The sequence below is a fragment of the Podarcis raffonei genome, chromosome 3 (genome assembly GCF_027172205.1).
Source record: "Podarcis raffonei isolate rPodRaf1 chromosome 3, rPodRaf1.pri, whole genome shotgun sequence".
Taxonomy (NCBI): Eukaryota; Metazoa; Chordata; class Lepidosauria; order Squamata; family Lacertidae; genus Podarcis; species Podarcis raffonei.
Window position 1 is genome coordinate 122,444,865 of NC_070604.1, and position 12,303 is coordinate 122,457,167.

The 12,303-nt window shown below is 51.2% G+C and overlaps 1 protein-coding gene across 1 annotated transcript in view; it reads left to right on the forward strand.

The window, feature by feature from the left end:
* Positions 1–3,195: 3,195 nt before the first annotated feature.
* DRC1 (dynein regulatory complex subunit 1) overlaps positions 3,196–12,303 on the forward strand; it is a 38,550-nt gene continuing 29,442 nt past the window's right edge. The window contains exons 1-4 of the mRNA XM_053384039.1: positions 3,196–3,374; positions 5,720–5,807; positions 7,677–7,789; positions 11,880–12,063. Of these exons, the coding sequence (XP_053240014.1) occupies positions 3,196–3,374; positions 5,720–5,807; positions 7,677–7,789; positions 11,880–12,063 (564 nt within the window). The remainder of the gene's footprint in view (positions 3,375–5,719; positions 5,808–7,676; positions 7,790–11,879; positions 12,064–12,303) is intronic.

Consider the following 12,303-nt stretch of genomic DNA (forward strand, 5'->3'; position numbering starts at 1 on the left):
TTACGTATAATCCACCTTCTGAGGGGGAAAAGGTGGGGTATAAATAAATTGTTACTATTACTATTATTATTATTATTATTATTATTATTATTATTATTATTAATCAGCAACAACAACAACTGCAAAGTTGGAAGGGAGACTCTACTCAGGTTCCCGGCTTGGTTGAATGAATGAATTTTATTATTACGGTCACAGACCAGTTCCGGCTCACTTACAATAGCAGGAAAACCATAAAACACAACAGGAATACGTTGAATTTCAATTGGGTATAACAGAGACAATTCAGATATAGAGGCAGTTAACAATATATATTAAATCTTGATCACTAAAATATAACCTAAAATTGTCATTTAATACCTTAATCATTTTGGTAGCACAGCTTGTTCCCTAAGTTTTATGGCAGTCGCACAGAATTTGGCCACCGTGAGCGTGATCTCTAGATCCTTGTCCTCTACCAGGAGATTTAGACATTGAAGTTTGGACCCATTTGGAGATTTTTGTGTAACAGGAGTGATAAATACCGAGCGTAGATCCCCGTAGAAACGGCAACATAAGAAGACATGAGAGACAGTTTCTACATCCGTCAAGCCACAGGGGCAGAGTCGTTCCGCGTATTATGGTTTACCCTCGAATCTGCCCTGCAATCTGCCCTGCACGTTGAATCTAGCGAGGGTAAATGACCGTCTGCATTTGGGTATTTGTAATTTTGACAAATAATTTGCTGGGGTAAATCCTCTCCCGTTATCTTTTATTGCTGGGTGTTTATTCAACCGGCTGGGTTTTAAACAAGCTGCGCCTGCCCGAGAAAAAGTTGTCATAGAATCCTAGAACTGGACAGTTGGGAGGTACCCTCAAAGGTCATCCAGACCAACCCCCTGCAATGCTGGCATTAATTCAGGCTGCCTCATGGAAAACATCTGCTAGGCACCTTCCAGGATCCTGGCAAATGGGATGGCAGGCTGCAGTTAGCTGGCAAGGCAGTGTGGTGTGATGGTTAGCACGCCAGACTGGGACCTGGGAGACCTGGGTGCAAATCTCCCCACTCAACAGCGAAGCTTACTGGGTAACCTTGAGCCTGTCACTGCCTCTCAGACTAACCTACCGTATTTTTCGCTCCATAGGACGCACTTTCCCCCCCTAAAAAGTAAGGGGAAATGTCTATGTGTCTTATGGAGTGAATGCCTACGAATGGCAGGGGGATCTGCTGCAGTCACGAGCAAGGGATCCATGGTTCCCCTTCCTTCCCTCCTCCATCGCTCGCTTTGAAGCAGCCAAGCGGGAGAGGAGCCTCTTACACGAGTGTAAGCGGCTCCTGTCCGGTTGGCTCCTTTAATGCAACCGTGCCCTCTTTCCCTCTCTCCCTCCCTGGCTCAGCGAGCTGAATAGCTCCTTTTCCACCCACCCCACACATGCTCCTTGTCCCTTCAGTGTTTTTCCTTCCCTCCCCACTTAAAAGGTAAAAGGTAAAGGTACCCCTGCCCGTACGGGCCAGTCTTGACAGACTCTAGGGTTGTGCGCCCATCTCACTCAAGAGGCCGGGGGCCAGCGCTGTCCACAGACACTTCCGGGTCACGTGGCCAGCGTGACAAAGCTGCATCTGGCGAGCCAGCGCAGCACACGGAAACGCCGTTTACCTTCCCGCCAGTAAGCGGTCCCTATTTATCTACTTGCACCCGGGAGTGCTTTCGAACTGCTAGGTTGGCAGGCGCTGGGACCGAGCAACGGGAGCGCACCCTGCCGCAGGGATTCGAACCGCCGACCTTTCGATTGGCAAGCCCTAGGCGCTGAGGTTTTTACAAAGCACGGATCCACATGGATCCTCAGGATTTTTGCATTGGGTCACCCCAAATTCACCATCAGATCACATAGCATGTCCATGGCTACAGCCTGCACCCAAAAAATCAGGCACCCACTGTTTCGTGGGGCCGCAGTGGTGCAAAAACGTGGTTACAAAGCACAGATCCACATGGATTCTCAGGATTTTTGCATTGGGTCACCCCAAATTCACCGTCAGATCACATGTCTGTAGCCACAGCATGAACCAAAAAATCATACATCCACTGTTTTGTTCAGAATATTTTTTTTCTTGTTTTCCTCCCCTAAAAACTAGGTGCGTCTTTTTGTCAGGTGCGCCTTATGGAGCGAAAGATACGGTACTTGACAGGGTTGTTGTGAGGAAGAGAAGAACTATGGTACCCGACCTTGAGCTCCTTAGAACAGGGTTTCCAAACTTGGGTCTCCAGCTGGTTTTGGACTACAATCCCCATCATCCCTGACCACTGGTCCTGCTAGCTAGGGATGATGGGGTTTGTAGTCCGACAGCGGAAAACCCAAGTTAGAAGGTGGGTTGCAAATTTAAGAATCAAATAATAAAAATGAGAGCAGCAGCCTGCTTCACAGGGCTGTGGCGAGGATGGAATGGGGAGAGCCGTGCAGACTCCCTTGGGCTCCTTGTAATGGAGCTAAGAAATAATCACCATCATAATTCTATGCACTTTTAAAATGTGGGGTTTTTAGAGGGGGTTATTGCGTTGCTGTTTTTATTTTATATTTTATATAAAATATTTTTTAAAATCATTTTATTTTATGTATGATTTTTTTATAAAATTATTTTATTTTATGTATAACTTTTTATGAAATTATTTTATTTTCTATCATTTTTATTAAAATGTTTTATTTTATATATTTTTATTTTCTATAAAATTTTAATAAAGTTTTATTTAAAAAAAACATAAAATATTTTTGTGGTTTTATATTTTGATTTTGTTCTGTGAACTGTCCTGAGACCTCCGGGTATAGGGCGGTATATAAATGCAAATAATAATAAAAATAATAATGCAATACACATTTTACCTTCCTTTAATAATAATAATAATAATGCCCACTTAAAGTAGGTTGCGCGACATTTCCCTACGAAGGCGCCTCTCCCCTGCAGATATGAATTGCAAGGATCTGTCCCTTTGCCCGAAGAGCGCAAGAAACTCCTGAAATAAGCGAAATCTGCCCCCACCTCCTCGCAGGCTGCAATGCACCCGGAAGCCGGCGCCGCGCGCCCGTCTACAATTCTAGCTCTACGGTTCAAGAAGGCAGACGCCAGGACGCGCCTGACGTCACGACGCCGCGGCGTGGTCTCCCGTCTCCTAGCGACGGCGTTGCCGGGGCGACGGAGGGCGCCGGGCCTGGTGGGGCGGCGGGATGAGCTCGGAGGGCGAAGGGGGCGTCGGCGGCGGGGCGGAGGGGGCGGAGGAGGGCGGCGGCGAGGGCGCGGGGGGAGGCGCGCGAGCCAAGGCGCCCAACCTCGCCTCCGAGGACCCGCAGGAGCGCATCGCCGCCCGGCGCCTCCGCATCGCCGCCCGCCTCGAGGCCAAGAGGAGGTGGGGCCGGGCGCGGATAGAGGACCTCGGGGGGCCCCTTCTGAGGGGGAGGGACGGGGAGGCATCGCGAGGGGGTCAGACTAGAGGACCTCTGGGTGTCTCTTCCGAGGGGAGAGGGACAGGGAGGCAGCGTGAGGGGGTCAGGCTAGAGGACCTCTGGGGACCCCTTCTGAGGGGGGAGGGGAAGCATCGTGAGGGGGGTCCGGCTAGAGGACCTCTGGGTGTCTCTTCCGAGGGGAGAGGGACAGGGAGGCATCGCGAGGGGGGTCCGGCTAGAGGACCTCTGGGTGTCTCTTCCGAGGGGTGGGGGAGGCATAACGCTGGCATCGCGAGGGGGTCGGACTAGAGGACCTCTGGGTGTCTCTTCCGAGGGGAGAGGGACAGGGAGGCATCGTGAGGGGGTCAGACTAGAGGACCTCTGGGTGCCCTTCCTAGGGGAGGGGGAGGCATAACGCTGGCATCGCGAGGGGGGTCGGACTAGAGGACCTCTGGGGGCCCCTTCTGAGGGGGGAGGGGAGGCATCGTGAGGGGGGTCCGGCTAGAGGACCTCTGGGTGCCCTTCCTAGGGGTGGGGGGGCATAACGCTGGCATGGCGAGGGGGTCGGACTAGAGGACCTCTGGGGGCCCCTTCTGAGGGGGGAGGGGAGACATCGCGAGGGGGGTCCGGCTAGAGGACCTCTGGGTGCCCTTCCTAGGGGAGGGGGGGCATAACGCTGGCATCGCAAGGGGGGTCGGACTAGAGGACCTCTGGGTGCCCTTCCTAGGGGTGGGGGAGGCATAACACTGGCATAATGAGGAGGTCTGGCTAGACCTAGAGGACCTCTGGGTGTACCTTCTGAGGGGAGGGGGGAGGGAAGGGGAGGCATCGCGAGGGGGTCAGACTAGAGGACCTCTGGGTGACCCTTCCGACGGAGGGTGGAGGTGCAACGCTTGCATTGCGAGGGGGGTCCGGCAAGAGGACCTCTGGGGACCCTTTCCGAGGGGGAGGGACGGGGAGGCATCGCAAGGGGGTTGGACTAGAGGACCTCTGGGAGCGCCTTCCGAGGGGAGGGGGAGGCGCAATGCTAGCATCGCGAAAGGGGTCCGGCTAGGGGATCTCAGGGTGTACCTTCTGAGGGGGGAGGGAAGGGGAGGCATCGCAAGGGGGTCAGGCTAGAGGACCTCTAGGAGACCCTTCCTTGGGGAGGGGGGAGGGAAGGGGAGGCATCACAAGAGGGTCCAGCTAGAGGACCTCTGGGTGCTCATTCCGAGCGGGGAGGAACGGGGAGGCATTGTGAGCGGGGTCAGGCTAGAGAACCTCTGCATGTCCCTTCAGGGGAGAGAAAAGAATCGCAAGGGGGTTGGACTAGAGGACCTCTAGGGGCCCCTTGCGAGGAGAGGGAGAGGCGCAATGCTGACATGGCGAAGGAGGTCTGGCTAAAGGACCTCTGGGTGCATCTTCCAAGGGGGGAGGGAAGGGGAGGCATCGCGAGGGGAGTCCGGCTAGAGGACCTTTAACATCTTCTTCCGAGGGGAGGGGAGACGCAATGCTGGCATCGACAAGGGGGTCCGGCTAGAACATCTCAGTGTGTACCTTCCGAAGGGGGAGGGAGGCACAATGCTGGCATCACGAAGGGGTCGGGCTAGAGGACCTCTGGGTGCATCTTCCAAGGGGGAGGGACGGGAAGGCATTGCGAGGGAGGTCGGTCTAGAGGACCTCTAAGAGGACCTTCCGAGGGGGAAGAGAGGAGGAGGCTTTGACAAGGGGGTCCGGCTAGAGGACCTCTGGGTGTCCCTTCCAAAAAGGGGGAAGGCACAATGCTGGCATCGTGAGGGGGGTCCGGCTAGAGAACCTCTAGGAGCACCTTCCAAGGGAGGGGGGAGGCACAACGCTGGCATCACAAGGGGGTCGGGCTAGAGGACCTCTGGGTGTATCTTCCAAGGAGGAGGGACAGGGGCGGGGAGGCATCGTGAGGGGGTCCGGCTAGAGGACCTCTGGGAGACCCTTCTGAGGGGAGGTAAGGGGAGGCATCACGAGGGGGTCCGGCTAGAGGACCTCTGGGTGACCCTTCCGAGGGGAGGGCGAGGTTGTGAATCCTGACGCGCCTCGGGTGATCTGGCCACCCAGCTCTGAACCTCTCCTCCCGCAACCCAACCCCAGATGCAGAAATGGTCCCAGCATCCCACTTCTTAAGACCCCCATGTTTCCCACCCACACCCTTTTGGGATCTCCCACCCACCGCTTTCCTCCAGAGCTTCCTATCTAGAGTCACTCTGGTTTCAGGTCTGGGGGTCCCCAAACGTTAGTCCAGGCACAGGGTGGGTAGACCCAAGGATGAACATGTGGCTTTTTGGCTCTTTTCCAGGGAGGCCCTTGGAGAAGATCCAGATGCACATAAGCTGGTGGAAGAGGAGCAGAGTCGGAGCCACAAGCAGATAGAGGACAGCAGACAGGTTAGGACTCAGCGAGGGAACCAGGGCGTTTTTGTGTACGATTTACCCAAATTGCATTCAATCAGTTCACAGCACAGCGTGACAAAAAGAAACCCAATCCATCGCTATCCATATGAAAGACGATACGAAACAGTTTCAGAATAGCAAAAAATACGTAGTAAGATAACATTGGTATCAATATACAGTGGTGACTTGGTTCTCAGACTTAGTCTATTCCGGAAGTCCATTCCAAAACCAAAGTGTTCCAAAGGTGCACTTTCCCATAGAAAGTGTTCCAAGGTGCACTTTCCCATAGAAAGTAATGCAAAACGGATTAATCCGTTCCAGAGTTTTAAAAGCAACCCCTAAAACAGCAGTGTAGATGAATTTTACTGTCTAACGAGACCATTGATCCATAAATGAAAGCAGTAAACAATGTATTGCAGTCACACAATCAATCCGTCAGTAGCTGAACTGGGTTCCACACAGTCACAAAAACTTCAGGGAAGTTTTTAATATGTGACATTTTAGTGTATTTTTCATCTTTGTTGGAAGCCGCCCAGAGTCTTTGCTCCCCCCCGCCTGCCTTCAAAAGCTGTCGGGATAGCGGAGAAACGCGCTGCGCTTCTCCGCTATCCCGGGAAGGCTGGCGGGAGGGAGCAAAGACTTTTGCCCCCCGCCGGCCTTCAGAAGAGGTCCAGCGCGCTTCCCTGCTATCCCGGACCGCTTTTAAAATGCTGGTGGTGGGGAGCAAAGCCTTTCGGCCCCCGCCGGCCTTCCTGGACCTCTTCTGAAGGCCGGAGGGGGGCGAAAGGCTTTGCTCCCCACCGCCAGCATTTAAAAGAGGTCCCCGGAGATTTCCCTATGGGCTTTCTTCTTGCGAAGCAAGCCCATAGGGAAATTCGTCTTGCGGAACGACTCAAAAATGGAAAACTCTTTCGTCTTGCGAGTTTTTCGTTTTGCGAGGCGTTCGTCTTGCAAGGCACCACTGTATTATTATAACAAAATGAAAAGAGCCGCAAAAGCACAAAATAAATAGCAAAAACAGACCTCAGCGTAACACTCAAAACGGAGCACATTCAGTTTCCGGAAAAAGTTCGCAAACTGGAACAGTTTCTTCCGGGTTTGCAGTGTTTGGGTTCCAAGTATTTCGAGTACCAAGGCGTTTGAGAACCAAGGTACCACTGTATTTTGATTTTTCAGTTACCAGCGAGAGCAAAGTGAAATGCCTCCTGGACTAAGTAGCCTAGCTGGCAGAAGTTAGTAGTAGCTGCAACTCTGGAGAAGGAGGTAGGGCTGGCAAGAATCGACTTCCCAACTTTCAGGAGGGAACTGAACCTCAAGGTGGAAATTACGGTCACTTCATTCCTATTGCCAAGATACATCTGTATAGCACAGCTTCACAATTGCAGACCCTACAGGGTTTTTGTTTTGTTTTTCCCCCTAGAAGTGGCGCTGTGGGTTAAACCACAGAGCCTAGGACTTGCTGATCGGAAGGTCGGCAGTTCGAATCCCTGCAACGGGGTGAGTGCCTGTTGCTCGGTCCCTGCTCCTGCCAACCTAGCAGTTCGAAAGCACGTCAAAGTAGATAAATAGGTACCACTCTGGCGGGAAGGTAAACAGTGTTTCCATGCGCTGCTCTGGTTCGCCAGAAGTGGCTTAGTCATGCTGGCCACATGACCCAGAAGCTGTATGCTGGCTCCCTCGGCCAATAAAGCGAGATGAGTGCCGCAACCCCAGAATCGTCTGCGACTGGACCTAATGGTCAGGGGTCCCTTTACCTTTAGCAACATAAATCAGTCTAGTTGGTCAAAAGATACCGCCTCAATCATTTCGTGTGTCCGTTAGCTTAGAATGACCCGCTTATGATATGTTCTCTTCTCTGTTCAGAGGTTGACTAAGCTGCTGATCGATGGCACACAGCTAGTGACAAACATCCAGGTGGCAGCTGATTCTCGAGAGACGCACAGGAGAGCAGAGGAAGAGGAGCTGAACCGGCAAAGGTAAGCGCAGGGCCAGAGCATCCTCTTTAACTGGGGGATATCTGGGAAAAAGGCAGGAGAGATCAGAGCCAGCCAGCGGTTCCCTTGGGAACTCAGCGCGATCTTCACTTTGACCAAGGGGTCAGAAAAGACGTCCACTCCCAGGTTCAACATTCTGATTCAGGCTTGAGAGAACTGCAGGTTCCAGGGTGCGTAACGTGAACCTGATAAATTTCTTTGCACTAAATCAGAACGTTGGCCCATACATTAATTTCTTTAACCAGTTTTATAGCCCGCCTTTCCTGCAAGGAGCTCAGAATCTGTACCCATCCTTTTATATATATATATACAGTGGTACCTCAGGATGCGAACGGGATCCGTTCCGGACCCTGTTCGCATCCTGAATAGAACGTAAGACGCGACTGTGCATCTGCACGTGCGCAGGTCGCGTTTTGCTGCTTCCGCACATGCGTGTGATGTCATTTTGACCATCTGCGCATGTGCGAGCGGCGAAACTCGGAAGTAACGCGCTCCGTTACTTCTGGATCGCCGCAGAGTGCAACCCAAAAATACTTATCCTGAAGCATATTTATCCTGAAGTATGACTGTGTGTGTGTGTGTGTATATATATATACACACACACACACACACAGTACATCTATATATATATATATATATATACACACACACACATACACATTTTTATTAGTTTTTTTTAACATATCATTTGCAACAATCGTATAACATAACTTCTTATCTTATACAATATTTTAGACTTCCGTCAACAGCTCTGATGATTTTCCGTTCTTTATCACTTATTCCGTATTTCTTAATTTCTCTATTACTCTTAATTATCATTAATAATTCTCCTCATAGTCTTTCTTGCAATATTTCAGATAGTCCTCCTTACAGAACTTCCTGCAGTCCTACTAGCGTAATTTGTTCATTACAATTGCTTTTCAAACAGTCCGTATATTTACTCCAGTCTTCTAAGAATCTCTGGTCCCGCAGGTTTCGAATCCTTCCTGTTAATTTATCCAGTTCTGCATAGTCCATCACTTTCATCCGCCATTCTTCTTTTGTTGGTAGTTCTTCTTGCTTCCATTTTTGTGCCAACAGAATCTGTACCCATCCTAGCAGCAGTCCTATGACGCATGTTAGGCTGGGCTCTGCGACTGGCAGCCATGCTCCACCCCTGCTTTCTGGGAACCTCCTTAAACTGGAGGTGCTGGGAACTGAAGCCAGGAGGGGAATTTGATTGCAAGGTGTGCTCTCTGTCCTTCAGGTGCTGCCCCTCCTTGTTTTAAGTACACTGGCGTCAAGGTATAATGGAGCCAAACAGTCCGAAGGGAGCTCAGAGTTCATTTTGTCCCTGCCCATGTTTCACAACCCACACTGGGTGGCCCCCCCTCCCGGCCTCAGCTTAAATGCTTATAGGAAAGGACCACTCATCATTTTCCAAGGGAGTCCCATCTACTGGCAAGGAGCTTGTGAAACCAGGGAGGTCTTCCTCATATGAATCAAACCCCCTTCCTTGTCATTTGGACTTGTGGGTGTGGGGCTTGAGCTTTGAAGCAGCAGAAAACAAATTTTCCCTTCAGAGGTGGAAATATGAGCAATTATATATATATATATCCCAAATTTTTTAATTGATTTTCCAAAAAAAATAAACAAACAAACAAACATAAATCTCAACTGTATTTAAACCAATCTTAGTAACATTGTTAAGTGACTTCCTCAAATCCCCCTAGTTGAATTTCAGTGTATATCATTTTAACAGTTTTCCAAAACCTATTTTCTCATAAAATTAACTTAATCACTTAATATCTTTCTTTCTTTCTCTCTATTTTAACTTAAAACATATTAATCTCTAATATTACATATTTAAATCCTAAGCCTATCTGGTATTTGTAAGCTTTTCCAATTAAATTATCTTAACATATCTAACTAAATATTCTTTGAATTTCATCCATTCCTCCTGGTACTCCTCCTCCTCGTCGTCGCGGACTCTTCCAGTCAGGTCGGCTAGCTCCGAAAAATCCATCATCTTCATCTGCCATTCCTCCACTGTAGGGACTTCTTGTGTTTTCCAATTCTTAGCTAACAATTCTTGCTGCAGTTGTGGCATACAAAAACAGTTTGACATCTTTCTTGGGCAATTCCAAACCTGTTATTCCAAGAAGAAAGGCCTCTGGTTTCTCAATAAATGTATATTTCAACATTTTTTTCAATTCATGAAATATGAGCAATTATAAACATGGGTATCAGGGCTGCCCGAGGTCCCAGCTCACAAAAGACCAACGCCGCTTCGTTGTTAAGTATAAAAGTCTTTATTGAAGTTCAGTTTCACTCTCACAGCCTCAGCGTGCAGCCCTACGTCTCAAACTCTAGACCGCTGAAGCTCCGTCTGAATCTCCTCCCCCCTGACACCAGTTTAAGACTCTAGCCTTGCTCCACCTCTTCCTTTGCTCTCTCCTCCTCTGGTTCCGCCTGTCCGTCGGGGTCTCGCCCTTCCTAGACTCCTCTGACGCTGAGTCCCCTGAGCTTTCCCCCTCCCTCCGGCGGGCTTTAGGACCTGGTTCCCAATCCTGGTCTCCTGCTGTCCTGCGCGCCTGTACATTTGAACTTGGCGCGCGTGCCCAGCCTGCAACCTTCCTCCTGACCGTTGCACTGCTGCTGTCACTGCTCCCCCCTTCGGGGAGGCTAGCTGGAACTGACCTCCCCTCCGTTCCCCCACTTTCCGATGGAGGCGTGGTCAGCCCTGACTCATCTTCTCTCCCCGCTGGAGGAGACGCTGGTCCTGACACATGTGACTCTTCCCCCCCCCACTACGCTCTGGTGGGGGAGCTGGTCCTGATCCCCCGCTGCTGCTTTGGGACTCCCCGCTGGCCCCTTGTTTCTGGTGCGTCCCCCCTGGGACCCCCCTTGCCCTGACCATCGGCGCCCCCTTCTGGGAATCTTCTGATTCGCTGGAGAAGCTCATGGAATCTCTTGGGTCACTGTCATATTCCCCTACGCTGCCCTCGGATTCCTCCCCTTCGCTCTCCATTTCCTCTCTCCCCTGTGCTTCTGCTCCTGAGCCCCTGACAATGGGGTTGATGGAACATTGTATGGCAGCAAGCACCCTTTCCCTCTAGCTTATTCCCACTTTGGCTGAGTTTTCTGAAGGCTGGTTCTCGTTCGGAGGAGGCCCCCACTTCCGTGATTGCACTACCCTCAGTAGTTCAGATGCTCTCCCGCAGTTTGGCTGAGATTCCTTCACTGCAGGGGGTTGGACTGGATGACCCGCGGGGTCCCTTCCAACTCTGCGATTCTGTGATTGGCTTAAGGCTCTTATGCTGAATTGCAGGTGAAAGGGAAAGCATTACAAGAATGAGATACCAGTTAATTGAGAGGGGTGGGTGTTGTGCCACACCCCTTTTGGGGGAGGGGCTTGCCACTTACACTGAACTTCAAAATGTCCAGAGAGCCAATGGACTACTGGGGATCAGGCCTACAGATGCACCCGATCTTCAGGAAAGTGTCCGTTTGGAACTGCTTGGTGCTTGAGCCAAAAAGAAAGACCAGAGAGGAGAGGACAGAGGTCTTGTGCCAGCAAATGATTAAGTTCAGGGGTCCCCAAACTAAGGCCCGCTGGCTGGATGAGGCCCAAGGGACTCATTTATCTGGCCCATGGCAACCCCCGCTGCCCACTCTTACCAGCGCTGTGCTGCGCGGCTGCCCACTTTCAGGTCGGAGGAACACCGGAAATAGCTTGTGCGCATGCACAAGTGTTATTTTCGCATGCACACATGTTATTTCTGGTGCACATCCGGGTCGGAAGAGGTCCATGCACATGCGCACAGGCTGTTTCCGGTGCTCCTCCGACCCAGAAGTGCGCCGGAATAGGCATGCGCTCCCCTGCCCTCCGGCCCGCCACGCAATCGGCACTGGAGACACCGGCCCGAGGTACGGTAAGCTTGCTGACCCCCGATTAAGATCATTGATCTGCTGTGACTCACAGCAGCCTGCAATAGCGTTATAGATTTTCAGCCTCAGATCAGAACTGACGAGGGCTCCGCTCAAACTCGCCTTGAAGGGAACTCTCTCCATCTCATCTGGCTCTTTGCAGGGTGGAGAAGCTGGAGAATGAGTCCAAGGCCAACCAAGACAAGTTTAACGAGATCACTTCCAAGTGGGGAGCTACCAAGGAAAAGATCATCCCCCAGGAGCTCTGGGAAGGGCTCAATGCGCAGCAGATGCTGTGCGCACAGCTGATCGAAGAAAAGAACAAGCTCATCAGTGAGCTGCAACAGGTGGGGTTGCGCACCGGGGGAGGGGGAGGAGTGCATGGGGGCAGGTCACGGGAAGTGTGGCTGCAGAAGGGTTGCTGCAGGGGCTAACCAAAAAGTGTTTTGCCTTTAGAGAAAGGGGGAGATGCTAGCAGTCGACAAATAGGGCCAAGGATCTCATGCAAAAGAGCGTTTCAATGTATGTATCTTTCTGCTAGTGATGGGCAAACCTGCCTCGGATCGATTTGGAATTTGTAGCAATGA